This window comes from Hippoglossus hippoglossus, chromosome 4 (assembly GCF_009819705.1).
Source record: "Hippoglossus hippoglossus isolate fHipHip1 chromosome 4, fHipHip1.pri, whole genome shotgun sequence".
Lineage (NCBI taxonomy): Eukaryota > Metazoa > Chordata > Actinopteri > Pleuronectiformes > Pleuronectidae > Hippoglossus > Hippoglossus hippoglossus.
In genome coordinates, this window is record NC_047154.1 from 12,045,169 (window position 1) to 12,073,131 (window position 27,963).

Genomic DNA, 27,963 nt, shown 5'->3' on the forward strand with positions numbered 1-27,963 from the left:
TGGATTGTATTATTCTTATTTTTAAGTATTATAGTATCCTGCATCCAAAAAGTGTGGGTGTGAATGATGCAAATGTGTGTAAACTGCATGCCTGTGTGCTCAAAGCAGTAATAAATACACAAATAAAATGCTTGCATGCTCTATTCAAATCCATTCACTCAGCCATGTGCCCTCATCACTAATGTGTTGATAGATGTGGCACAATTTAAACAACACTCAATTAGATATTCAATGAAAGATAATAACATTGCAGATTAACAATTAGAAGATGGATTGTTGTTGTTGTTGATTTTACCCCCCCGGAAATGCACATTTTTATATTAAAGTGCATGAAAAGAGTGTGGGTGTGAAGGATGCACTTCAATAGACAAACAAACAAATAAAGGGCTTGCATCGTGGCGGTGCATTCAACCTCCATCTAAATTGGAAGCGATGTGCCCTCATCACTAATATGTTGTTAACATTTCCTTATTGACTTACTGGCTGCTGATGTTTGCTTTTTATTCGGGAACAAGCTTAGAAAAGCAGGTCTGCTGCAACTCTTAGTTCTTTTAAATCAACGCTGAAGGCTGTCCTATCTGCCTTTCATCAGCCTGCATGAAATAGTCACTCATTTCTTACACTTTCAAGCTCTTATTTCTTATCTATTCTTTATTCCCCATGTGCCTTTCTTATTTTATGTAACACCCTTTGTTACCCTGTTGTTGAAATGTGCCACACAAATTAACTTGCCTTGTAGGGAGACTTTTTCAGAATAGGTTTGGGGGGGGGGGGGGAAGGCGATTAGAGTTTTTTGTTTTTTAAACGCAGCTTTTAAAGGCAGTTTTTCTGGGTCACTTTTTGTAGATTTCAACATTGCAACATCGCCGTCCCCTGTGTGAGAGGGGAGCTGTGTTTCGTCATGATCGTGTTGCAGCTTGATACGGGACCCACTGTTGTCATTGGGAGAAGCCCTGTTTTTGCCGCCGCCCCCCCCTCGCTGGGCCCCCGTGTAGAGCCGCCCGCCTCGCAGCAGAGTTCAGCCGGGCTGCCTGGGAGAGGAATGCGCTGGGATGCGGAGCGGCACCGACTGTAGGAAACCGACGCAAGCCACACGCACAGTATGGACAGTAATGATCCGTATTTACACCTCAGTAAGTACGACTTCTACGGCGCGTTTGGATCCGTGTCTGACTGTGGTGCTGCTGCGCAATTTTTTTTTTTGCCTTAGTGGGAGAAGAACGGAGGAGGAGGAGGGGTGCGTTTGTTTCATGGCGTCTCCTCTCCCCAGTCCGCTCCGGTCTCTCTCCGTGCGCAAAAAGCACTTTAACGCCGCGGACTTTCGCTGAACCCGCGTGTTGTTGCCGATCTCCTGCGTCAGTGATCGTGTTCTTTCGCTCGGTTTTTTTTTTTTTTTGTGTGTGTGCAAAAACTGTCAATGCGGCCAATTGCAAAAAGTCAGGTGATCGCGGTGGTCGCGCCGGTCAGGCAAGGTCAGAGGTTGGCACTTTAATTGCGCTTATGTAATTTATGGCAGCTTGTCGCACGTCTCTAACTAAACAGTTCGAGACACAAACGCAGAATTTATTGGTCTGGGGTGGACGTGCACGTTTATAAGGGAGCCTTGGAGGAATGGCGGATTTCTGCAACAAACTTGTACCATAGTAAACAGTGTGTGTGTGTGTGAGAGAGAGAGAGAGAGAGACGCGCCCTGGTCACTGCTGCTGCTGCTGTGGCTGGATCCAGCTGAGTGACAGCCTGATGTGAGTTCTTACTCTGTAAAAGATTGAACTTGAACCAGCTGATGGCTTTCCCCCTTTTATCGGCTAGATCCACAGGCATAAGGAAATGGCATCATGTGGGATACATGTATAGAAGGAGGCCTATGTGCCTAATAAGTGTGCAGTATGTGTTGGTGACAGCGAAACCTCCTTAGATCAGACTCACTGTGGAGAGAGAGGGAGTCTGAGGCTTATTGAGCTTCACTGAGTCACACACTATATGCATCATTTATCATGTGATGTTTTTTTTCTTCTTCTCCCTGCAAAATACACTCACTCACAAACCACTGCAGGAGAAAATGCGCCTCTGGACCTTTGTCCTTTACAGTGGGGGGAAAAAAGAAAAGAAAGATATTAGTGTGGCATTACAAGGACACAAATATCACAAAAGAGGTCTTTGAGCAGCCGCTTTATGTTATCGCAGATATCTCCGCACCATTTGGAGGGGGCTGAAAATTGTTTCCATAATGAATGTGGCTTCCCAGGGGGAATGAGAGAGACATCTGGATGGGAGAGCGGCAAACAGGGAAGCCCACAGTGTACAGAATAGTCCCCCTGGGCTACACAGGCTTTCTTGTCTGCCTTAAAAGACTTTGCTCTGATCAGGCTGTGCAGGCATCCCCGAGATTTATGCTGATTATGGGTGTACTTCAGTTTAGTTTGTCTGTTATTGACCATGTCCTGTTCTCCTCTGCTAATAATCCCAAGGTTTTTTTCTCTGGCTGTAGCTACAGAAAAACTGTCTTTAAAAGTTGGGAACATTTCTGTGTGGGATAAAAGTTTTGGCACATTCGCAAAATCATTAACTTTGGTTGTGATTGATGCATTTCTACCATTTAAACGCTTCTCTTTTCAAAGAATGTCCTCAGTCTTGGTTTCAGTGGGGAGTTTTTAGGCTCCACAGTAATCCACGCTGCAGCTTCTTCTGCCCCACAGAGGCAATCTGGGTTAAACATGGCATGTTTGTCATTTTTTTAACCATAAAAATACTTAACAGCATCGAAAATATGAGGAATAAACACATCAGTTCGAAAAGCAGTGGCTGTAAACCGGTATCAGTTGAACTCTAGACGAGGACAGTTCATATCTTTTTTCGTACATTTACTTACTTTAAAAAGTCAATGAGTTCTTTCTTAGTGCAAAGCCACAACCACGGTCTGTGTTTTGGCTCGTGACTGTTATTTATGATGTATTTTGGTATAAACAGCCCACACAGTGAACCTGATAATGAAAATAGGGCCATAAACAATAAGCATTTCTTGAAATGGGAGATGATCCCCTTTGGAATCTGTCATGAGAGTGAGGCGAAGGCGAGGCAGTGTGAAGTCAAAAAAAGAAAAAGAAAAACAGACTGGTGATTATGTGCGGATTGTTTCGTGATCCACTCACCTTTTCCCAGACATGTTATGTTTCAGCAGGTTTGATGCAGGCCTGCCCCGGGCATCCAGCACAGTCAGCGTTTTCTCTCTCAGTGTTTTTATTAAAAAAAAAAACACCTTTATTTTCCATCAGTGGAAGTGATTCTAGACACGCTGACTTTTCTGATGTGGGAACTTATTTAGCTCAAAGATGAGGGAAGTGACGGCCGAAAGGATGAACAGAATGGAAAGAGTGAAGGGAGCAAAATAAAGGGGAAGTGTAGGGTAGAGGGGGGTTGGGGCGGGTGGAGGTGGAGAAAGGGGTCATCCTAGTTGATGTGAACTCTCATCGCTTGCCAGGGGTCAATGATTCACCTCCCGGTGCGCGCACACACACACACAAACACACACACACACACATACTGGGAGAGAGAAGAGAGGGTCCTTCAATCACACGCTTCGTGCCTAAATTTCCACGCCTGCTAGCATGCAGACTTCCTATATGCACGGCAATAAAATGTGACCACGATATCTTGTGACTTAAAGAATGTGGGTGTTAAAAACTTGACTGTGAAGTCCCAGGAGTATTAAAACCTGCTTCTCTAATGGCCGATCCCAGCACAGAGCCTTCCCCACCCACTCCTGCAGAGTGAAGGCAGCCACACAGGTAGAGAGGGTGGGGCTCTCTGCAGGTATTTACTCAAGGATTCTGTAGCTTGAGAGCTGCAATCCTTCAACGCTGTCACATGCATTAGCACACAATGCGCGCGGCAGGTTTACTCCTGGGCACTTTTGATTGAGTGTGTGTGTGTGTGTGTATTTATGCTCCAGTGTAAAAAAGACTTGCCTGTCTTGATTGTGTGTGAGTGGGTGCTAATTGTGAGAACAGGATAAGGGAAAAGAAGGGGCGTAAGGAGGCCATTCTCTGCAGGGCTAATTTCCATTAATTAGTCATTAGTGAAGAAAGTCAAAGCCTTGATTTAATTCCAGCTTTAATGAAGCCGAGAACCTTGAAAAGCCTACGGGCTGCAGCAGTGTCAGGTTATGAGACGAATTAAGCTATTTCTTTGCTAATAATCCAAAAACAACATACCTGTCACACATGAGCACACATTTAACACATACTTATGTATGAGACTTCCCTCTGCATGTTGGTTTTGCATTAATTCATCAAATGTAAGGCATAAAGCTAAAAACTTGCTGAGTTATCCTGCTGACAGCGTGTCTGAGTGCAAAAAGAGTTGTTATTTGCACATGCACACATATGGTGCAATATCTGCTGATGTGTCTGTAAAACCAACATTATTACCAATAATCACTGCTCCAAATTTTAGATGGAGAACCACTGTTGGTTGACCATTTATATCCAGAAAGGAGGTTATGTTTCCACCCCTGTCCGTTGGATTGTTTATAATCTGTATAAACAGACTCTTCATGTGAATTTGCAGAATCTGTAGGCGCGGGACAAGATGTTGGGGCTGGAAGACTTTCGGTTTACTGTTCTAATTTGGCCGATCGTGTTTGAGAAGGCTTTGCTTGCCCGCAGGTTAACAGTCGGTGTGGAGAACAAAAGAGGTAGAACACATTGACTGAAATGCATCAGCTATCGCCTTTTTAATTCATCTGCTTTCGTATGCAGGTAGCTGTTAATAGAGATGAGCCAAAATGTCGTCTTCCCCTAAGACGCCAAGAAAAAGTATCAATGTTTGTTTTGTGTGGAGAAACGTCCGACTCGTGTGGTAAAATAAACTAGTCGGACTGTAAACAGTGTACGGTGAACAGAGATGGAATCTTGGCCTGGATATCCACTGTCTATACCAGAATCACTGAAATATTAGCCTTAACCCCCAGAGGCTTAACGATGGGCTCAGAGATTGGTTTGTTTGTTACCTCCACCAAGGAGGTCATGTTTTCCTCTGTCCATCTCTTTGTTTGTAGGTTTGTTTGTTTCCAAACAAAACTACTGCACAGGTGGTCAAAACACTTAATGGGAGAATGTGTTGGTCAGGGAACGACCCATAAAATATTGGTGTGGATCTGGATCAAGGGGCGGATCGAGGATTTTTTTTACACGTTCTTTAACATTGGTGCAGATCAAAATGAAAATCCAGATCTCGTGAATATAAATGTGGTTTCATTAAGGGACTGTTGGGCGTTGGGATTGATATGCACTCTATTGAGTGACACTCTAGTCATTCGTTTTATTTTTATTTATATGTAGTTATTGACAAGTATTGAGGTAAAAGTTATAAAAACTGCATTTGGGTGTTAGTTGTTTCATATATCAAGAAAAAAACCCCCAGAATATTCTCAGGTTCAAGCTCCTTGGATCTTTTCTCTGTTTTAATTTTGGATTATTAGCCAGACAAGACATCAACAGGCGCTCAGGGAACTTGCGATGTGAATTTTTCACTATTTTCTGACATGATATACCGCTTAGTTTTTTTCATAAAATCAATCAATGACCTAATCAATAAGGAAAACAGCCACGTGTTGCAGCCCTGTAACCGGACCCAGTCCCAAAGAGAGTATGTGATTAGAAAGTCTAAGCACCACGGAGCTCATTGCTAACAGTAACAGGAGTGGGATTGATGAGGGGAGGCTTATAGCTCAGTAGAAGTTGGTTTAACTTGAACAGCCAAAGTGCTCTTTGCCCTGCCGGAGCACAAATGGCAGCAACAGGTAATAGCTAAGTACATTTGAGCTCATTAAACGTCTCCATTGAGAGACATGAAGAACATGCAGTAAACCTCGTTGCTATTTTGAGTGCTCTGAGGTTCATTTTCGTGTGCTAGCCCTACCTCCCACCCACAGCTGCAAGGTTGGACCCATTAACGTGCACGTAAAAAAAACATAATTATTCTCCTCTTTTCGGCTTTCTACCCTTTTTTGTGTTCTGCATTCTCCTACACATGATTGTGTCCGTCCTCCTCCAAAAAGTCCTCCTGAGATCCGTTTAACGGGGCAATTATTGCTTGTTTTGTATTTGTAGACGCATGATGGCACTAATGACAGAGTTGACAAAGTTTAGATGAAACCTAAATTTAGAGTCACCCGTTATCCTCCTTCCACATCTTCACAGTGCTCGATGCATGTCTGAATGCTAATTATGGCTCTCAGGGTTAATTTGACAGATTTTATGTGGGCCACGGCGCACTCTTATAACACTGCGTGGATTTAAAGAGGATTGTATTATTTTCGCTTCTCCCTGCGGGACTCGTGAAGTCTGAGTTAGCGAGCGTCTCTCCTCCGCGGCTGTCTGCTCCTCTTCTAGTGTCCGGCCCGAGTCGAAGTCCCTTGCCAGGTTACTGTCACCGAGGGGATCTAGTTACCAGTGGCTATCCCTCGAGCACTGTATAGACATCTGATCCAGCCACATGCAGGTGCACCGCACAGGCAAGACTCTGATAAGTCAAGTAAGTAAAGTAGGTGCACACATGGTGCAGTAGGTGTCTCAGGTTTTTTGATGCAATCCTTCGATGCAAACAAGACAGGGGCGAGCATTTGATAGGACGGCAGGATAAATTAAGAGCGGCAGCTGCAGATTTAAATCAGTGCCAATTTCACATTCATTGGATAAGGCTATTTTCTGTTGATAGTGAAAGGACATACATCCATGGCCAAGAATGTGCGCTGCCTCGGTTTTTGTCGAAGAAACTGTTTGCGGGCCGATTTGTTTCGCTAAAACCGTTTTATCAAGATTTTTGAAAAGTGCGCTCAGAACAAGCATCAGATTAAAGATCGAACGTATCCCTGCATGCAGTTTATTTAGATTCCCCAAGGGTTTTGTCATGCATTGTTCTTCGTCGCCTTTATGTTATATTTTTGGCCTGTGGGGTTTCACCTCGCTTTGCTCGACCATTCTGCAGCTCTGAAAAGGACAATTCCTGACTTCCTGGAATGCTATAACACTTGTTAAACACACAAACATACTAACAATGTGCACACAGGCCACTACAGTACCATTGAGTGTGCACGTATGCATGGCACATCTATTTCTTGGCATGAAGGCGAGTTACAGATGTTTTTGAGGGAAGATTGAAGAGAATTCTTTAGCCTCCGGTAACCTCATGTCATTTCCTATTTCGACACTCAAGTCCCATGTATACCACGCTTATATTTGACAGCGTTCGGTGATGAGTATTCTAAAAAAAAAAAAGGGAGAAAATGTCAAAAGAAATGTCAATGACACATAATAACCTCTGCAGACTAAAGCAACATCATTGTGGCACTGTCTTCCCATGCTCTCTATTCTTGATCCCTTTTAAGAAGGAGTAATCGGAAACTTCTGGCTATACTCTACTCTTAAGCGTGACCCCCCGCCTCCACCGTGACCACCCTCCCTCCTCGTGCCAGTCACCCTGCTCTGCCACTACAACAGGTGGCTCTGTACAGATAGTTTTACCAACGCTCATAGAGAGACAGAGAGACATGAGATGAGTGGGCGGTGGAAGGGCTGATTTGTGCAGCAGTCGGGCAGCAAACAGTTCCTGTGGGATTGATCTCTGGGGAAGGATAATCTGGGTAATCCTATAACCGGCGCGGGTGGACTCCGCCTCTTTTGCTCCTCGCCGACGCCCCCCTCCCCTCCCCTCTCTCCTTCTCCAAGGCAACCCTGCCGTTCCTGTGCAGAAAAGTGGTTGATGTCCAGAGTGTCCACGTCTTTTCTTTTTTTCTTTTTTTCCCCTAGTGTGTCACCAAGCCATCACTCGCGTCTGAGTCCTGGTCCTGAGTGACCGGCGCCCTTGCCTGTGCCGACACTCGCAACTGAAGGCATGTGGCACCCTGTGGCGTCACCTGCAACTGGAGGAAGCACTGGGAGGGAGATAGGTTATGGTCACTGTGAGTAGCCACGGTTTTGTTCCTGCCTCTGTGTGTGTGTCTGTTGTTTGAAATGCAATGATCGGAGTCAGCGTAGGGATTGTTTTGTTTTTTTAGAAGATGTCTGCAGCACTGTTTCACTGTGGTTTTCAGGACTAAAAGCTAAACACTGCACAGATGCACTGCGGTAATGCCTCTAATCCCTGTGCACTCTTTGAACAAGTTGTTTTGAATTTCTTTCCCCAGTGGGAGAAACATGCAACTGTTGCAGGACATATTCATCTGTTGAATTTATTCAGAATCTTCAGTTTCCCCTATGGCTTCTTGATGTTATACACTGTGATATATATAGATGCCATGACCTCATTGGCTCCAGTTACCTAGTTGCTACCTTTAAAATCACTGGATCATTTTGACCAACAAGGCCTCGCTGATGCACGTTACCATCAAGAGCTTGTGACTCACTTTAGGTTTCAGATGTGGTCAGTGTGGATGCCACTCAGCTTTAAGGGACGCCTCCAGCTCTCATTGCGTTGTCCTTCACTATCTGTTTGTCTCTCGACACATGTCCCTTCCTATTAGCCGGCTCCATTCTGCTTTCTCTCTCTGTGTGTCTGCTGTCTGTCAGCCCCCTGCATCCCTCCATCAGCGCTCGCTCTGATGAGTTATCTTTCTTCTCCCTCCTTCCTGTGCTAGGGAGGTGTTGATGAGAGCTTGCGTACACACTTACTGTAGTTAGCCTGTTGACTGGCTGATGTTTGTGTTGGGTGATGTGTAGATAGAGCAGCTGGCCTGTGGTGAAGTTAGGATTGAGAATATAGTGCCCAGTATTCACAAAGCATTTTACAGTTTTGACCCAAAAGAACAAAACACATGTGCTTATCCACAGCTATGTTTGGGTTTTCTGTTGTGGATCTAAACTGAGCTCAGCAGGATGTTCGACACAGCTGATTAAATCCATAATATTGTCTGCTGCAGTGATTATTGATGACATGCTAAATATACACTTGAACCTCAATTTTAATACTAGGAACAATTCATCAAAATAAAAAACAATCTATTATGGTTTAATAAATCCTTTAATAAAAGTTAGATCATACAGTAATTTATTCTCAGTCATTAAATCTACATTTGGCACAATTTATCTTAAACGTGCCAATTTTTAAAGCAGACAATCAATTTTTCCATTTGCTACAGACCGACCAGCACTTTGGTCCAGAATGAATGAAATGTCTCTCATCATCATCGAGTGAAAATCTCCAGGTCTCCAATACTTTTGATATATGACCAAATATTGGCAAAACTAAAGAAATTCCCATCCGCTTCAGACTTTCTCTATGTTTAATGCTCATTATTGTACAAACTGTGCTGAACACGCATGTTTCAGATGCCACATCACCACATGTCTAAACTCAAGGTAACTGTCGCTGTACAGAGCTGCTGCTGCTGCTCTCTTTCTAGGATCTGGTCACAGGTCCAAAGGTCAGGTCGCCCGGGTCACACTCACTAGGTCACAGCATGAGATGAATGGGTTGGTGTGTACAATGTGTGTGTGTGGACAGCACATCCCCATCTCACCAGCCTCTGTAACAGCAAGAAACTACTTCTAGGAACTCTTTCCAGACTGAGTCACAGTGGCTGATGCCCTTGCATTAGGCCAGTAAGTCCACTTGTTTGTTTGTTTTTACCGGACTACGTGGTCAGCCTGTTCTGTCTGTGCAAGCGGACTCGTGTTAGCTCTTCTTGTTTAAGTTCCAAACTTTTTTTATCACTTGCAAAACAATCTTTATCTTTTCCCTGCCTCAGCGCTGCCTCCTCATTGATCCCTCTGGGTTAAAAGGTTCACAGTGATTGCAGCAACAACCTACATATGGGAAATACAGTATGTTATGTATGTTTATTAGCAGGAATGAGAATTTATTTTGCTCATTTTAAGCCACGGAGAAAACGCAGAGATAGGGGGATAAAGGGGAAAGGCAGCAGAGTTCATTTCTCTTCTTTTGACGGATAGTGTGTGCAAGTTCACTGGAAGAGTTCACTACAGGGCAGAATTTAGGGTCAGAGAACTACACAAGCTGAAGTGCTTGTGTTGTCACAGCCGTGTGACTTTATGGGAAAACATTCTTCTGCTTCCTTAAGTTTTCAGCAAGAATTTCAGCTGTGTAACTTTCTCCGAAAAGGCCTTCGGAACATAAACAGGTGTCCTTGAAGCAGCGTGCTGTGAATGTAACAGCAGAGAATATTACAATATATATGTTTTCTCTCACCATTAACTATTTCTATCTACTAAAGCTGGGCAGAAAAATCAATTGATGATCTAATGTTCTCAGCTAGGCTCAGAGATTAGGTGCATGTGTGTGTGGTGGTCGGATCATGTGAGTGTTGGGAGGCAAGTGGCATCCTGCCAGCGCCCCACACACACACACACACACACACACACACACACACACACACACACACACACACACACACACACACACACACACACACACACACACACCCTCCCCCATCCATCCTCCCATCCCGTCCGTCTATCCATCCATCCACCGCTCCCTTCCTTCCAATCTGGCACTGTCCCCTCCTCCTCGGGCTCCCGCCTTCTTGACAGCTGGCCTGCTGAGCTGCAGATACTTACCCAGGGATAAGAGGATTTACTGACACAACTGATCAGACATCAACCTCATTTAGCAATGAAATGAATGTTTAAAGGGTGGCGACTCGGCGCTCGTGTGCGTGGACAATTTATTTGTTTCCTTTTTTTTTTATGTGACAAAAGACAAGTGTGTTAGTGTGTGTGTGTGTGTGTGTGTCAGGGTGCAGGGCCAGCGCTAGTGAGCTGGACCGGCAGCGAAGAGATTTCTTAATTACATATGTGCTGTATCTGATGAGCTCTGCAGGCTGTCCATCTGATTACTTTAGGGTGTGTATTTCCCCCCCCCCCCCCCACACACACACACACACACACACACACACACACACACACATACCCAAATACGACACATGCAGGTATTGAGACTGTTGGTGTTCGGGATCTACTGTCCCCGCCTCGGTCATTTATCCCATACTGCCCCCCCCCCCCTCCACCTCCCTCTTCTATAGCCTCCCAGTGCTGCTCTGCTCTTCAGACAGAGATATTATTAGTTAGTGGGCCATGGGCTTATTGAATTACCACACAGTGGAGTGGTCCATGCAGTCACTACCCAGTAATTAACAGTGAAAGATTTAGAGAGTTTGTGGTCTGCGATGTTTCCTGTAAACCTGTTGATCATCAGATCAGTGTGATGCATTTGTGGTTATATTTTTGGCTCCGTCCGCCCCCAGCAGCTGATTGATGGTGATGATGTGGTCGTGGTTCTGTGTGTGCAGGAAACCAGAAATGGTTTTATACTGCTGCTCTGTTTTTGATCACTTGTCTGCATTGTAAAATAAGACATACAGATGTCAGCATCGTGATTAAATGACAAGTTAGATATGCTGCATACCTAAGATGTAATATGTAACAATTACTCATTAAAATGTCTAAAGAAAACTAGACCTATGTTATATATATTATCTTGACTTGTGTACTGACATTATCAAAAATGTTTCCAACCACGTTCAAACCCAGAGAAATCCCTAATATCTTCAAGGTTACGGTTTGTTAATTTATATCCAGCTACAACTTCCATGGCAAACAACAAATGACAAAAGCAAACACACTGTTAGCCAGTCAGCTCTTTTTTCCTTCCACTGTTTGTATTGTAATGGATCATGATCATTCATTGCTTAACTCGGCGTAACTTGAACGAAACTTTACTGCAGCACCTCGTCTGTGAACATGATTTGTGCCTGAGTCACGTCAGGTAGATTTTCTACGGCAAAGGTGGTGAAGACAACAACTGCCATGATCCCACGCTGCTGCACGACGTCATCAAACTAGGTCTTTTGTTCTTGTTTTGATTGAAAGAGCCCCATCGGCCAAAGTTACATAGTTTAGTCGGGCCATATTTTCATTGTAAACTAATCTGCCAAATGTCTTAATATAAAATGCCAGGAAGTTGTGAAAAATGTCCATAACCAAGAGCGCTGCCTTCAGGTTATTTAATTTCCCCAAACTACAGTCCACAACTCAAAGATTTTGGGATTTATAGTGATTTAGGATTATTTACCTAAACTAATAATGAATCAATTAATTGTTTTGCATTATAGTATAACAACATTACCTGTGTGTAAAAGAAAGAAAATATAATTTGTGTTTAAAAAGTAAGTTCGTAAATGTGAATTCGTTGTTGTCGTACATTGTTGACTACTGCAGATAGACCCTCTTTCAAACTCAGTTCAGGAGTTTGGTAACAGGCGACCTTTGATTTGCGACGCCAGCGGTCAAAGGTGCCCTTCGCCGCTCTGTCTGTTTGTTTGCTCCTGATGCTTTCAGACAACGACTGACAGGAAGCACGGCAGCTAAATCTTTGTGAACTCAGAGAGCTGTGAGGAGTGTTTCTCAGACAGTCTATACGAACAACCTCCCCCTTACTGTACCTCTGTGTCTCTGCCGCGTAACGTGTGACGCGGCTGTACATTCCAGAAGCTTCTTTGTGTTGATGTGATTTACATAGAATGGAGATGGAACAGCCGGTTGAGTCGGGTCATTCAAGGATAGGCCCCTTTGAGCCGCTCTCGGCCAATTTATGCTTCCTCCGCTGAACATGTTGGCCTCCTTCCAAATATACACACTCTCAAACACACACACACAAACACACACTCCCCTATGTCAGGAATTCTTTAAGCTCAAGGTTATGTGTTTTGAAGTTGCTTGACTTGTGTGACGAACAGACTCAAACCCAAACATATTTAATTGCCCATTATTTAGTAGTTACATTAGAATAGCCGGGATCAGAGAATGTTGTTTTTAGAACAGAGGCTTTCTTTTGCTTAACAGATCACTTTAAAAACTGATAATCGATCAATCATCTCAGTATTAGTTAGATCTTGTTACTAGTAGAGTGAAATAAATACTACAGCATTAAAGAGGGTTCTTGCCATTAAATGTACAATTATGTAACTTTGGCCACTAGGGGTTTCTAAATTAAAACAATGACAAAAGGCAGAGTTTGATGTTGTCCTGAAGCAACGTGGGATCAAGGGAGTGCAGCTCAGGCGCAAATCATGTATGAACATTTTATTCATGTTACGCAGGAAACAACGATGAATAATCCATTACGAGTGACAAGTACAAACAGTGTATGGAAAAAACAGCCGACCGGCTAACTGGCTAGCAGTGTTTTTTCTTCGTCACCCGTCTTTTGCCCCGGAAGTAACAGCAGAGACAGGTAAAGCCACAAGTAAAGTTGATATGACGCAATTAAAATGGATCTCCTTGAATAAAATGGTGGATTTCTCTGAGCTTGAACATTGTTGGCAACATTTTGAATGATGTAAGTACACAAAATATATAACATAGTTTTGAGACATTTTAATTAATAACTGTTAAATAGTATATCTTTAATTCCGATCATCTCGAAATGTAGCAATTTGACCGATTTTTGAGTGCGAGGTTGGTGTAAGATGAAAAAGGGCTGCTGTGCGTGTGTCTTCGGTGGGTCCATATCACAACCTTCATTCTGCCATGTACTACATCTGGATACGTGTTGGTCCAGGATGATCGTGAGAGCCCGTTGACACATCGTTAGCTGGACCTGGATCTCCTATTCAGCACTTCCAGAATAGAATAGAACTTATGAGCCACGGAGGGAATTTGCCGTGCGCATAAAGAGAGGGGGGTCAGTGCACAAACTGAGCCAGTACACGGTGTACCCATCCTGTGCTCATCCATTATGTAAGCTTGTTGATTAGAGGAAAACGTGCTCCAAAAAGTTGGGAGTACACGCCTGGCACTGTAGAACTTCTTCATCTGAGCTGTGCATTTTGGAGAATCACAGACCATAGAACCCAGTGTAAAGTGTTGACTGCTTTTAAAGTGCATAGCAGTGCAATATATCTCCTGTATCAAGTCAGCTTTGTGGGAGAGAGAGGGAGGCCCCCATACATATTTGGCTGCCAGGGATCACTCATGGAGGGCTGGAGAAAGTGGGCGAGCGAGAGAGGGGGTGGAGGCTATAGTCTAGCTGCTAAACAGGAAGTTGCACAACATCTGTTCCTTGGCATCCAGAGAGGGACTGAATGGCCAGCTGTGTGTTGTAGAGTGTGTCTCAATGCACAAAGTGCTGCATGCAGGCAGACAATGTGACGTTCCTCTGACTGTTTCCCCAAATCCTTGACATCTGAAAGCAACTGTGTTGCATTACTCATACTTTCCATTTCTTTTTAAATAGAGGCTACGCTTCTCATTTCCAGTGGGGCAGAAACTAATGTGAAACTTAATCACTGCCAGAGGTTAAGTATCAGAGCATTCCAAAGCATTCAGCTAGGGGTTCGGTCTAACTTATAAAAAGGCTGCAAACGTTTGTCACTTCAGGAAAACTGACAGGCAGAAACTTTAGGTTATTTCTCAGAACTAGGTCAAAATAAAAACAAACCCATCTTTTTCTTTTTACAACAAAACTGACAGCTACTGCAAAAGAGCATGAAGAGCTTGGAATCTTTCTGTGAATACTTTCTCAAAGTGTCAGCATTTAGCATTTCCCTCGGATGAAATAAACAATATGCATTGCTTTGTATCTTAAATTGTGCAACAACAGTTACAATGATGACCAAGGACTCCTCGTGCCAGACTGCTTGGCTCATTTAAAATTCTTCTTCTTCTTCTTCTTAGCTCTTGGATGTTCCTCATTTAGCTGACGTGTAAAACATTTCTTTTTCACATTTTGACTTTGGGACAGGAACAGGGAAGTCACGCTGCATCTTTAACTGGGAGATGCAACCGGGACTCTTTGCTAATATAAAGTTTATTTCCAATTGAAAATTTCAAGGGACAAAGGATTGCGTTGTTGTCAACTGGGAATTTTATTTCCTGACCAATGAAATGATCATAACAAAATTATCTTAAGAAATATATTTTCTTGAAGTTAGTCTAGATTATGTTTTACGAAATGTTTATTGACCTAAATCTCATATCCTAATTGAGGTAATTGTATGATAACACACAGATCATCTTGTTAATCGTACCTTTTATTGACTTTGTAATTTTAGGGCCATGTCTTTAAAGGTGTATGTTGTTATGGCAGCTGTTATCTTCTTCCATCTTCGTGAGCTGCAGGTGAACGCCTCTTGCAACATCTTGAGTTTGTGGTTTGTTTTGAGGGTGGTTCTTCTCATCCGTAGACTCAGTACTGTTTGACATGATTCCGGCGTGTGTTGTGGAGACTGGGCCGCAGCATTATGTTCAAATCATGGTTTTCTAGTCAGACCTATCATACCTAAACCATGTCCGTGAGACAGAAGTAGACTCTCTTCTAGGTACGAGCTCCTCGTTTTGTCTTGGCTGGTCAGAGTCTTAGCCCATTTTTATGATTCCAACATTTTTTGTCACATTCACTCTCTTCCATGTTTGTTTATGTTGCCTTTATTCCGTTCCTGCCTGTATCCTTCTTTATTTGGATGAAAACAGAACATCATCCAAAAAATATATAACCTTTGATTTGTGCCAAACGGAATTAACGATAGCTTACAATAGAAGAAGATCAATGTTTTTTTACATATCGTCATATTGCAGAGCCCTAGTTGTTACTCCTGTCATGTAGCCTATTGGCTGGTTTGGAACATACATGAAAACTGTGATCTCCCACCCTGTTGAGCTTTGAGGGAGGAAAAGAAGAGAAATGACCTTCACTTCAAATTGTCATAAACTCAAACAGGTGCTTTTCATTGTGTGTCAGGGTATCATACCATCGCCCACACAAACACACACACATACACACACACACACACACACACACACACACACACACACACACACTCACACACACATACACACACATACACACACACACACATACACACAGGAATGTGACATTTAACTAAGAACAGTGGCCAAGTATCACACTGTGTGTGTGTGTGTGTGTGTGTGTGTGTGTGTGTGTGTGTGTAAAGGTGGGTGGGGGATGGTTCACCGACACACAAGGAGAAGCTTCTGCATTTTCTGGCCATTCTGAGAAATCCAACCATTAACTTGCACACGTTGGCATACTGTATGTCACTCTTCATCAGTAACATTTTCCATGGAGAAATGGTTTTATTCACTCCCATGAGTCACTGACATTAGCCCAGAGACACATTGTTCATTGCATCTGTCTGTACCAGAGCATGTGACAGCCTGCGGTATTTGTACGTATTAATTATGTGTACTCTACATGTTGCTCCGTGCATGTACATACAGTATGCGTACGTCAGTTGTTTAAATATTGCTTGATGGTGAATGAGTGTCCTCACAGCTACAGCACATGCATGAAATTACACACCACGCCCTGTTACCCAGTTGACTGACATCTTTTCTAAGTAGGTCATCTATGTAAATGCCAGCTTGTCAGCTTGCATCAAGGGATGCAAAGCAAAATCAGTACCCTGTGACCAGAATCAGGTGGACACAACATTCTGACTGCATCCATGCAAATTGCACTGTTGGTCAGCAATGTATTTTTACACTTTTGATCATTAAAATGGAAATCAGTTTTTCCACTTCTATGTCATTTTCCCCATACGGTATGTTTTGTGCTCGTAATCAAAGTGTTCCACTCATTTTGAAGTGTGATTATCAGGTGGATTTGCTCTTCTGAGAACTTAAAGCTGCTATTGTCAATATTTTTTATAATAGCAATGGACCCAATGACTGCGTATTGTAAAAGGTGTTACTGATTGTTTTTATGTTATAGCCCACAGCTTTAATGATATGGTTCATTCCCACCTCTCTGCTCAGTGCTGCTATAAGATGAGCATTTTAGCTCACTTCTAGAAATGATGGCTTCCTCCCGCTGTAAAAACATGAAGCCAAGATATCGTATATGGGCGTCGACATCTTGCGCTGTATGGTGATGTCATTTACAGCCAGAGTCTGAGCAGTAGTGATAGTGGAGTGGATTTGCAAGGTCCGCAACCAATCGTGAGTCAGTCTCAGCTGTCAATCATGACTTTTCACCCCGTTTTTGAAAAATTTGCATTTGAACAAACATCAGTGTGACTAGAGCAACCTAAAATGAAATGAACCATATTTATGAAAAAAAAATGTTCATCTGTTAACATGGAGGAAGCAAGATGTTTTGTCCTCACTTTTGGGGAGCTGTCATGTCATCCATCTTTATACACAGTTTATGGTCCATACTAACGTAACTGAGGAAGCATATCACAAGACCATCCATGTACACTGGGCATGTGTGTGCTGTTGTAAACAGGAAGCAAACTGTCCTGTCTGCAGTTTGTTGTTAAGTTGTGGAAAATAATAAGAATGAGAAACAACAATAGTGAAAAAGTAAAAGCAGGGATTTTTTTTTGCTTGGACAAATGAGTAGGTGGAAGTGTTACTGATAATTAGGGTTTGCAACGCTTGTTATTTGTTAACCGTACTGCGTTTACTACTGGTAGTCGAAGCCGATTAGCAGAGGCTTCAGGAAAAGAGTCAAGGATATGTTGTGGCTGATAAAACCCATTGAGGAAGCAAAGGAGGTCGTCTGCATCACTGTAGTCTACGTTTCTGCGCATTCTCACTAAAACGCAACCCTGGAGTTTTAAAATTAAAACTGCTCCGGCAGAATTTCCAAAAGTCTCAATTTAGGGACAAGAAAACTGCACAGTAACATGGACGTCAGATGTATACGTAGCTGAGATTATGTGTTCTAAAACTTAAATTAATTTGTAATAAAAGTAATATTTACCATGTTGACTTTAAGGTGACATACTAAGTTCTATGATGCCTAAGTTTGACGAGTTGTAATATTGTGGTACAACATACAGTAATTCTATTTACTAATTCATATTTTACCTTTCACTCCAGTACTGACTGAATAAAAGATTTACAGTGTAAATACAGCATTTGTTGTATTTTGTATATTGATTGATAGATATAAATCGTCTTCACTCTGTTTCTCTAACACACCTTTCCTTCTCCCCCAGACTCTACGGGGCCAATGAGTGCGGCCCACACCCACCCGCCCCCCATGGGTGGCATGGTGGGGCACCCGTCAGTCATCAGCAGCTCCAGGCCCCTGCAGTCCCCCATGTCCACCCTGGGCTCGTCGATGAACGGCCTGGCCTCACCCTACCCCGTCATCACATCGTCCCTGGGCTCTCCCTGTGTATCGCTGCCGTCCACGCCCAACATGAACTTTGGTCCTCTCTGCAGTCCACAGGTAGGAAAGTGTTTTGGTGCTGACACACGTCATCGGACGTTGTCTTAGAAGACTTCTTTCAAGGTTAATTTAAATAAAATGATCAATTTATGATGTTTGGTGTATTCCAGATGTAATATTGTAAATGGCCCTCTTGTTTAAAATCAGACAGGGCCTTCTATTCATAGCTTCACCCTCATCAACAGAGATTTATCTTCCTTCAAAATACTATTTTTGCAAAGTCTGTCTGCGTGAAACTATCATGTTCTTTGGTCGATCATGTGCCTTCCGTTCTTGGAATCTCCGGCAGTGGTCGGCATGTTGAAGGTTAGCCATATCCAATGTGTTTGGCAGGCAAACCTTGGGTTTTCTTGCTGTTCCCTCCCCTTCTACTGACCTTTACACGTCTCTGCCTAAAGGTCATTGGCAGGCTCTGCGTTGCTCCTGTTATGCCAAGGGGACTTAAGAGATACAGTCCAACTAGGGAAACACGTTTTCTCTTGTTTATTTGTCCTGTATATTGTCGGTTTAATCTCCTTTTACAGCATCATACTGGTTATTATAGCAGATATTTATAAATAGCACAAGACTGCTCTTTTTTACTCTTTGGCATATCGGACTGCAAGAGAAGCAGAGGGCTAATGGAAATACTTGCTTTAAGTGGTCCATAGAATGAACTACAAACCCCACAAGGCTTAATGCTTTGACGATGGTGTGTTTCTGCACATTCACACACACACACACACACATATTGTGCTTCAGAGGCCGGATTGAGGCCAGTGCTGCAGGGCGCAGCAGACAGCAATATACGTTGCTTCAATCACAGTATGGATCTGTGCCTTTAGGGACCGTCAGAGTTAATACGATTGTTCGGTGTCACCATCTTTTGACTGCTCACCGACAGCCAGTGACCAAGCCGCCATCAGTTCATTGTGTCGTGTAACGTGTCGTACTGTTTTCATGGGTTAACTGGAGTTCACGAGCCTGTCGTGGGGTGACAACAATGAACACAAGCATATTGAATATTACGCTTCTACATCCATGATGGGGATATTCAAGTGTTCTGCTCTCATCTTCTTCTTATCAAGTATTAATCAGTATTTTCTGACGTTGTAAATTACAGGAATGTTTACATATACAATCAAAGGGTTTAACTCGTAGTTCAATTGAGCCTTTGACTATTTCACTGCTGCTTTTGGTTGCAAAGAAACCATGTAAAGCTCACAGTTAACATTCAGTTATTTTTATAGTATTTATTTGTATAATGAATTACTGCCACCACAATTTTGGGAGTGATGGCAGCTTCTAATCCTGTGCTTTGAGATGCATGTGGGGGAGAGGGCTGTATTTTTGTTCAAATTTAGAGCTAGCATATAGATCTTTTTATCCACTTTTTAACAACTTTTTTATTGTCATTAACTTTATTATTTATTCTTTATCTATTCTTATATGTTCTTAATCCTCATTTAGCTCCTTGTACCTGCCTGTGTAAACTGCTCCAAATGAAGTGACATCAGTGGGAATAATATAATTATTTTAGTATTAATTTGAATTTGCAACCAAGGATTAGTTTTAACATTCATTAATCAGTCAATTATTGTCTCAGTTAATTAATAAATGATTTGGTCTGTGAAATGTTAAAATATAATTTTTCATTTAAATTTCTCATATCCGATTAATTAGATTAAGTTCTCCACTGATCAAATATTGGTGAATAGCTTGATCTGTTTGCACAGTGAATCTTACAAAGACACGGTTACCAATTGTACCAGATATTATTTGATTGGATTATAGATTTCTTAGTTCATTTAAGAAATACAAGATTATTGAAGAGTGGATCTGCACGTCTGGCCCATGAAAGTAAACGAGTAAACCTTACATATATGATGCAGTGTGTTCTTCATACCATGTGCGGTATAAAGAATGTATGACGCATCAATAATCCACATACAGTGCTTGTAGCCGTTTTGGCACCAATATGTTGTCCGTCTGAAACTGAATGTGCGTCTGAACAACTGTTTGAGTTCAACACAAGGCTTATTTTTCTCAAGCTGTACATGTGTAAAATGAATTATTTGTGAAAACTGAGCACTGAAGAGGAATCACTGTGCGGTACTGATTCACCGATGAGCGAATACGCAGGGGGCTGAATGCTCATTTAAGTGTGACTGCCAGCCTTTGGGGCATCTATAGATGAAGAGGCCAGTGGCGGTGTAGAAAACTAGCGTTCTGTGGGAAAAACTGAAAGACAGAAAGAAAGAAAGAAAAAAAAAATCTCTTGTATAATCTTCCTCCGCTGTGAGGTCACAGCCGTGGAGTCCTCAGTTCAGTTCAGCCATTAGAGGATATTCGCGAAGAAAGTGCACTTCGTAAATAAGTGATAGGAAGAGCCTGAGGTGACTGTCCTATACGTCAAGCTGCATCAAATATATAGGACGGGAGGGCATATGTAGGTCAGCCCTGTTGCTTCCAAGGGAGTGCCGACGTGTGCACATACACAAACAAATAAACCTAAATGTGCACCACGTGCACGCGTCCCATGGTCCCACCTGGCCCTCGATCGGCAGGAGAGGGTCAAAGGGCGTGGAGGAGATAAGAGAGACAGAGATATGAAAAAGTCGAAGGAAGTCAGACGAGTTGCCCCGGCCTTGAACATGTTATGAATCTCACTGAACAGGCTCTATTACCTCCACCGAGTGCTGCAGGGTCTCACTTATTCTAACCTGAGTGGGTTGTTTACACCTTTTTGTCTCCTTTAGTGACACGTGAGACCTCAGACACATCAGTCTCAATATGTTAGGTGTGAAGTTTCTCAAACCGCCGAGGACGCTGCTAAACGAAGCTCATAAATCCAAAATGAGAACTAGGCCTGATGCAGACATTAGAAGCATCGACACCTTTAACACTTCAAATCTCCTCCATTCTCCCGAGTTTGAAGACCCTACGCAGGAGCCCCCTCTGCTGTCCGTGCCTGAGAACTGCACCCTCTGCACACGTGACTCCCAACGCCTCTCCCTGTCAACAAACATCGAGAAACCTGTCTGACAAGCGTCAGACAGCAGACTCAGCTCCGCCCACTGCGCGAGCATGTGATCGCACCCTGCGACACTTTCACAATAAAAGTGTGTGGGTGGGGAGAGAAAATGATAATATGGGCACACCGAAGACAAACTGAGAAAATAGAGGAAGAGAGGCAGTATCATGAGACCTGCCTCGCACTTTTCACTTCTTACTTCCCCTGCGCTTCCTTCTCTGCTCCGCTCGCTCAGTTCTGGCCACCTCAGCTTCAACCTCTGTCTCTGCTCTCTCTTCCTGGCATCCTCAGATGAACTCTATGAACAGCGTCAGCAGCTCGGAGGACATCAAGCCTCCGCCGGGGCTGCAGAACCTGGGGAACATCAACTACCAGTGTACCAGCCCCGGGGGAATGTCCAAGCACATCTGTGCCATCTGCGGGGACCGCTCCTCAGGTAAGGGTGAGGAAGTAGGACATTTTGCACTTCCACTCCCACATAAACATTATCACACAGACGAGTGGAGGAAAGATAACACATGGATTTCAAGGTCAGGCATTTTGCCGGTTTTATTTTTCTTCTCGCTAAATTCTTCACAGCTCTATTGTTTTTGTGTTTAATGGGTTTTTCATAGGGTTGTTATTGGCAACGCCTATTGTTGTTGTTGTCATCCAATCCTGATTCCAAACATATATAAAATCCACGCTGTGAACCTGAAGTACAGTGAGGTTCAATGCTGAGTGAAGAGAAGAACTTGATGTGGTGGTGTTTGTCTCCACAGGGAAGCACTACGGTGTGTACAGCTGTGAGGGATGCAAAGGCTTCTTCAAGAGGACCGTCCGAAAAGACCTCACCTACACGTGTCGAGACATGAAGGAGTGCCTGATTGACAAGCGCCAGAGAAACCGCTGCCAATACTGTCGCTACCAGAAGTGCCTGGCCATGGGCATGAAGAGAGAAGGTGGGCCTGAGGAGTTTCTTCTTTTTTTTTTATAACCCAACATGCGTTTTCATTACAAACATGAATTGTTCAAACCTGTAGGAATATATTTCATCCCAAAGTTTCCCAAGATACAAAACATTTTTCAAACAGCATTCAGACATGCACTGAATATTCCGGAGGGGCCGAACGTGGGAACGCAAACGTCCGAGTCAGTTATTCCAGATATTTTTCGGGACTTGTCCTGTCAGCCCCCTTAGCAAAATGTCCAAGTGACGCCATGTGAGAAGGTCCAGAAAATTCCCAATGAGCAAGTGGGGGCGTGTACGTGACATTTCTAACACGCAGCAGTTGCAAAACAAGAATACGAATGTGTCAGCATCAAAAAAAGGTGCCATACATTGAGAAGGCGCCACAGAAAATGTAAACTTGGAAAGACAAGAATGGAGAGCTTTTGGCGACAAGAGCCAGTGGGCTGTAAAAAAAAAAAAAACGCAGTGGAATTTTAATTTCAATTGTTGATGCCAGTGTCGATGTGCTGTAAACAAATACACAGTTTTTTCCAGAGCGGAATTTATTATGATAGTTCTGGGTATTCTCCTGTTGATATGAACGCGTCGGCCTCGGACAATTTCTTACGTTGTTCTTCATATGTGAAAAGTTAAAAATGTTTCCGGAGTTCATGTCAGAAAAACGGCTTAACGTGATGCACAACCATCTTTAGTATACTGTGTAATTACATAAATATACATGTTGCAACCGTGACCATGTTAGTCCTGGATTTGAATATTTGATTGTCCGGTAAATGTGGTCCACAGTTCCAGGAGTAAGCAGATGTGGAGGATATATTGTATTCTAGGGAATCTGCTTCAGAGGTTATATTAAGGTTCCAGAGATGTAGAGTAACTGTTGTATCAGGGATGTTGCCATGAATATCTGCACGAGAAGATTAAGCGTGGGCGGTTTGACCTTAAATATATGCGCTTATTTGTGTGTGTTTGTGTGTGTGTGTGTGTGTGTGTGTGTGCAGCGGTGCAGGAAGAGAGACAGCGTGGGAAGGAGCGGGGGGAGATCGAGGTGGAATCTACCAGCAGTTTCAACGAGGAGATGCCTGTTGACAAGATCCTGGATGCCGAGCTGGCGGTGGAGCCCAAAACAGAGACGTACATCGAGGGCAGCCCCGGAAACTCTGTAAGGATCACAGACTCAGAGCTTTGTCCCAATCAGCTAAAGCCCGACAACGAAGTAGCCTCTGGGGGCAATGACTTATGTTTTAGGGCTTCCAGTGTAGACAAAAAGATAAAAGCAATTTGTATTCGAATGCAGATATATTAAAAAGCTTATAGCCGATGCATCAGTGTGTTCGGCCTCGTGCTCTGTTGACCTGCGGCGACCGCAGTCTGCTCAAACGTGATTGGTCAAACTACAAACCAAAATCTTTTCCCCCCGCGCCTACATATTCTACATATTCACATGCTGAATCTGGTTATAGAATTTAGATTTGCCCAAACCCATGAACTATCTTTACTTTGAGCAACAACTTTGCGTAAGTAAAAAACGTTCTTCTTTATGATGTTGGTCCTGAAGCTGAAGTGATGATGATCAGTGCAAGTGAAGATTTACACTGACGCAGCCTGATCCATGATTTACATGTGTTACTGATTGGTAATGAAGTTGGATTATATGGAGTTACAGGCTTTACTGTAACTTCATGACTCAGACAAACTCCTGTCAGTGCTGCTGACAGCTGCCCTGACGTCTGTCTGTGTTGTCTTACATTTAGAAATAATTTGACCTTTTACTTAACCTTTATTCTGATAGGGCAATAAGTTAACAGCGACATACACACTGATTTTATTGAGTACACCTGCACAGTCACATGTAATCCAACACAACAGCCCTGCTATAAATCTTTCCCCCTGCTGCTGAGCTCCGGTGACACTGTGCAAGTGGTAACTGAACTCTGTGATCATTTTTGAAACTGACTTCTGAAACCTTTTGTGGGTTTACAAGGCACTAAGAGATAGTCTCAGCTGCACCTGCTCTGGGTGCTGATAGACATGTTCAGATGTCAGCGAAGTTGCTCACCAGCGCTGTTGTCGATTTGACGTTTCATCTACTCGTTCCCCTCCAGACGAACGACCCCGTCACCAATATCTGCCAGGCAGCAGACAAGCAGCTCTTCACCCTGGTGGAGTGGGCCAAAAGGATCCCGCACTTCTCCGAACTCCCGCTCGATGACCAGGTCATCCTACTACGAGCAGGTGGGCTCACCGCGCTAACCCTCGCCATCAGCAAGCATTTGTGTAAATAACTGAAATGTGGAAGCAGAGAGACACAAAGGTTCATTTCCTTGCATGAAATGGTAAATGATCTGTATTTACAGATTTTTCTTGAGTCTTGAAACTCAAAGCACGTGTGCAAATGTGCAGCACTTTCTCTGTGAGAAAAGCATTCAGTATCTTGCCTAAGCACACATCGGCCTGCGGACTAGGGAAGACTGGGATCAAACCACTGACCTTCTGGTTAGAGAACGATCGCTCTAACCCCTGAGCCACAGCCGCCTTTCTATGCCCCAGCAGTTATTCATCCTCAGGCAGACCCTCTATTATTAGTCTTCCACAGTCACTCAACACATCTTTGCCATGTAGTTAAATGGAGCGATGAAACCAAATATAACTGGACTATTTTCTGAGTCCCAGAAGGGCGGTTTGCAGCTGTAACAACGCTGCCCCCTGCTGGTGAGAGATTACTCACCATGAAGAAGTCTAACCGATATTATTTCAGTTTTAAGAGAAACACGGGACAGCAGAACCATTCCAGCAGAACTAGAATCGCACTCAGTAAAGTGGATACCTCTGCCAAGGCCCAGCTGTCCCCTTAAATTCATGCATGATGCACGAAATTGCACACACATGAATATCAGTACTAACATTACTGATTTTTTTTTTTGAATGAATTATTCCCGGGGAAATCTAGGAAAATGTTAAAAAAAAAATGCCTGTCTCAATTTAAAGAAAGACAACCGCACCAAAATGTAATGGGTTCTTCCCTGACCCATAACACACCCTTCCAGCAAGTTTCACGGAAATCCACTCTGTATTTTTTGCATAGTCCAGCTACATAACAAACATACAAACGTAGATGCGTACAGAAACTTCAGATGGACTGTGAGATAGGGATTTGACAGGAAGTGGGAGAAGTCACAGTTGTTTCCTTTTTGTTTCCAGGCTGGAACGAGCTCCTCATCGCCTCGTTCTCACATCGCTCAGTCACGGTAAAAGACGGCATCCTGTTGGCGACGGGCCTCCATGTCCACAGAAGCAGTGCCCACAGTGCAGGAGTGGGCTCCATCTTTGATAGGTAGGCAGCAGATATGGCAACAACTGAAAAGCTCAAAGTAAGCAATGATGAGCTAACCTGTTTGTTGACTCCACAAGGTTTATTCACTTAAATATCAAAACACTTGTAATTTACCTCTATGACTGTAAGAGGAAGTGTAACTGAAGATTTGTCCACAACCACTGCAGATGTTTGAGTCATTTTCTGGACATAGGTAAAGGAAATATTGCTGTTTCTCCAGGCCACCGTCATTCATATGTGTTTGATGTGTCATTTAGGTTGAGGTGAATAGTTTCTCTTGAGCAGCTTTCAGACCTGCGCTGAACTCTGGACATTTATCTTAAGTTTTCCAGAGGGTGTGTTCGCGAGAACGCAAATGTCCGAGTCAGTTGCTCTCAGATATTTTCTGGCACTTTTTTTCTGCCAGCCCCCTATAGTCAAATGTTGGGAAAATGTCTGAGAAAGCACATGTGAGAGTACAGCTGGAAAATGGAAAATTCACAGCAAGCAAGTGTTGATGACATTTCTAAAACTCCTGCTGCGTTCTTCATATTCTTTATATAAAGTGTCCAGACCTGGAGGTCATGTCTGAAAACGGCAAAATGTTGGCTAAGAATTGGAGGCAAAGCACATCTATATTACTGGTTAGCAATTGATTTAGTCAATTTAAGAAAAAATTGGGTTAACTCTCTGATGTAATTGTCTTGTTCCCCTGCAGAGTACTGACAGAGCTGGTATCTAAAATGAAAGATATGCAGATGGATAAGACAGAGCTCGGCTGCCTGCGAGCCATCGTCCTCTTCAACCCAGGTCTGTTATCTCTGGATTTTGAATTGTCCGAGTTGTTTGTTAAATGTGACATATTCTCCCACTGCTTTCTTATTAAGCAGATGTGTTTTTTCCTTGTCTTCACTGTAAATCTGTGTATTTATCCCTGATCAGGAAAAACACATTATTGCTTTAGTTTCTGTCCTTTTTTTTCTTCAAATAGGTTAAAATGCAGGTGGAGGTTTTGTGGAACAGAAGTGATTCCTATCTGGTTCTATGTGACTTTGAATTTGTGCTTTATTTCAGATGCAAAAGGTCTTTCAAACCCACAAGAGGTCGAGGGGCTGAGGGAAAAAGTCTATGCCTCGTTGGAGTCATATACTAAACAGAAATACCCAGATCAGCCTGGCAGGTAGGAAATGCATTTCATGATCGGATCCATCACCATTAAACAATATTGTTCAATTGCTCTTTTGCGGTTGTACAGAGCAGTGAAGATTAAAGGCGACGTCACATTGCAGCACAGCTCTAGATTTAAAAGTATTATCCTAGAAGTATAAACACACACAACCAACACACACTCATGCAGTCAAACACAGTCCTCCTGCAGCAGCTGCAGCTTGTGGTCCGACCCAGCCTTTTGTTTTTGGTACTAATTAAAAAGGCAAAATGCACCAAAAATATCTTTAAATAATCAGATAAAAAATATCTTTAAACAATTTAATTGAAATATATTAAATTAAAACCATAGCTTGGTGGTGCTGCATGGTGGCTTTAATGGTTTCAATTGATAATTTTGATGTGACTGCTGGGGGCAACAGGTACCGGGAAGTAAAAGCACACATTGAAAGATAAAAAAAAAACGATGAAGAGTAATTCTTTTTGAGAGAATTTGGAAATTACTTAAAAAATAAATTTTACTGATGATGGCTTATGTGAAGACTCGGTCTTAGTTTTTATTTTCCTCTTCCCCAGGTTTGCCAAACTGCTGCTCCGCCTGCCCGCCCTCCGCTCCATCGGCCTCAAGTGCCTGGAGCATCTGTTTTTCTTCAAGCTGATCGGGGACACGCCCATCGACACCTTCCTGATGGAGATGCTGGAGGCGCCGCATCAGATCACATGACACCAGTCCCTCCCCTTCCCTTTGTACATACTCCCACATTGTCAGCGATATGAAGATATAATTAAGAAAAAGACTTGATTTAATATTGTGAAACAGCATATTTTGTACCAAGCGAAAACATTGTAATTAAAATTTTTAAAAAGGTATTTTGATGTTGTGGGGAGAGTGAGGCGGATTGAGTATACTGTCAAGATGAATTCTAATACATTTGTTAACAGATTTCTTTTGTAAATAGATCATTTCAGGTGTCTGTTTAGAAGAAACCCAATGCAATTTTGAAAAAAGAATATTTTATTCAAAGAGGAATTGAATAAGAACAGAAACCATCCCTCACTTTGAGAATTCTTACAGAATAAAGTTATTTAAAAATGTATCTAAAATCTGAGTTTGTACTGTCGTGTTTGGACCTATTGACTCCACCAAGGAGGTTTTGTTCTTATGCTGTTGGCTTGTTTGTTTGTCTGACTTTTAGCAGGATTGTGCACTTCACAGATTTTCATAAACATTTGTGGAGGGGTGGGATATGATCCAAGGAAGAATCCATTTAATTCTTGGAACAGATGAGGATAAACGGGGGGTTT

General features: G+C 42.9%; 1 protein-coding gene across 3 annotated transcripts; it reads left to right on the top strand.

Annotated features, from left to right (window-relative positions):
• The first annotated feature begins 924 nt into the window (after positions 1 to 924).
• rxrgb (retinoid X receptor, gamma b) lies at positions 925 to 27,763 on the top strand. 3 transcript variants are annotated; one of them, XM_034582660.1, is made up of 11 exons: positions 925 to 1,133; positions 7,809 to 7,960; positions 17,981 to 18,216; positions 21,521 to 21,665; positions 21,991 to 22,170; positions 23,180 to 23,340; positions 24,284 to 24,413; positions 25,380 to 25,512; positions 26,210 to 26,301; positions 26,566 to 26,671; positions 27,235 to 27,763. In XM_034582660.1, the coding sequence occupies exons 2-11, from the start codon at positions 7,894 to 7,896 to the stop codon at positions 27,380 to 27,382; spliced, it is 1,398 nt and encodes a 465-aa protein (XP_034438551.1). In that variant the 5' UTR covers positions 925 to 1,133; positions 7,809 to 7,893; the 3' UTR covers positions 27,383 to 27,763. The 3 variants fall into 3 exon arrangements, with proteins under 3 accessions (XP_034438551.1, XP_034438553.1, XP_034438552.1); XM_034582661.1 differs by lacking the exon at positions 925 to 1,133 and adding an exon at positions 7,508 to 7,642 and having other exon boundaries at positions 27,235 to 27,755; XM_034582662.1 differs by lacking the exon at positions 7,809 to 7,960 and having other exon boundaries at positions 946 to 1,133; positions 27,235 to 27,751.
• The last annotated feature ends 200 nt before the right edge of the window (positions 27,764 to 27,963 follow it).

Coding starts and splice junctions, on each gene's coding strand:
- rxrgb (XM_034582660.1), top strand. CDS start 7,894: ATGTGGCACCCTGTGGCGTCACCTGCAACTGGAGGAAGCACTGGGAGG. Junction 22,171..23,179: donor CATGGGCATGAAGAGAGAAG/GTGGGCCTGAGG, acceptor GTGTGTGTGCAG/CGGTGCAGGAAGAGAGACAG. Junction 25,513..26,209: donor GTGGGCTCCATCTTTGATAG/GTAGGCAGCAGA, acceptor GTTCCCCTGCAG/AGTACTGACAGAGCTGGTAT.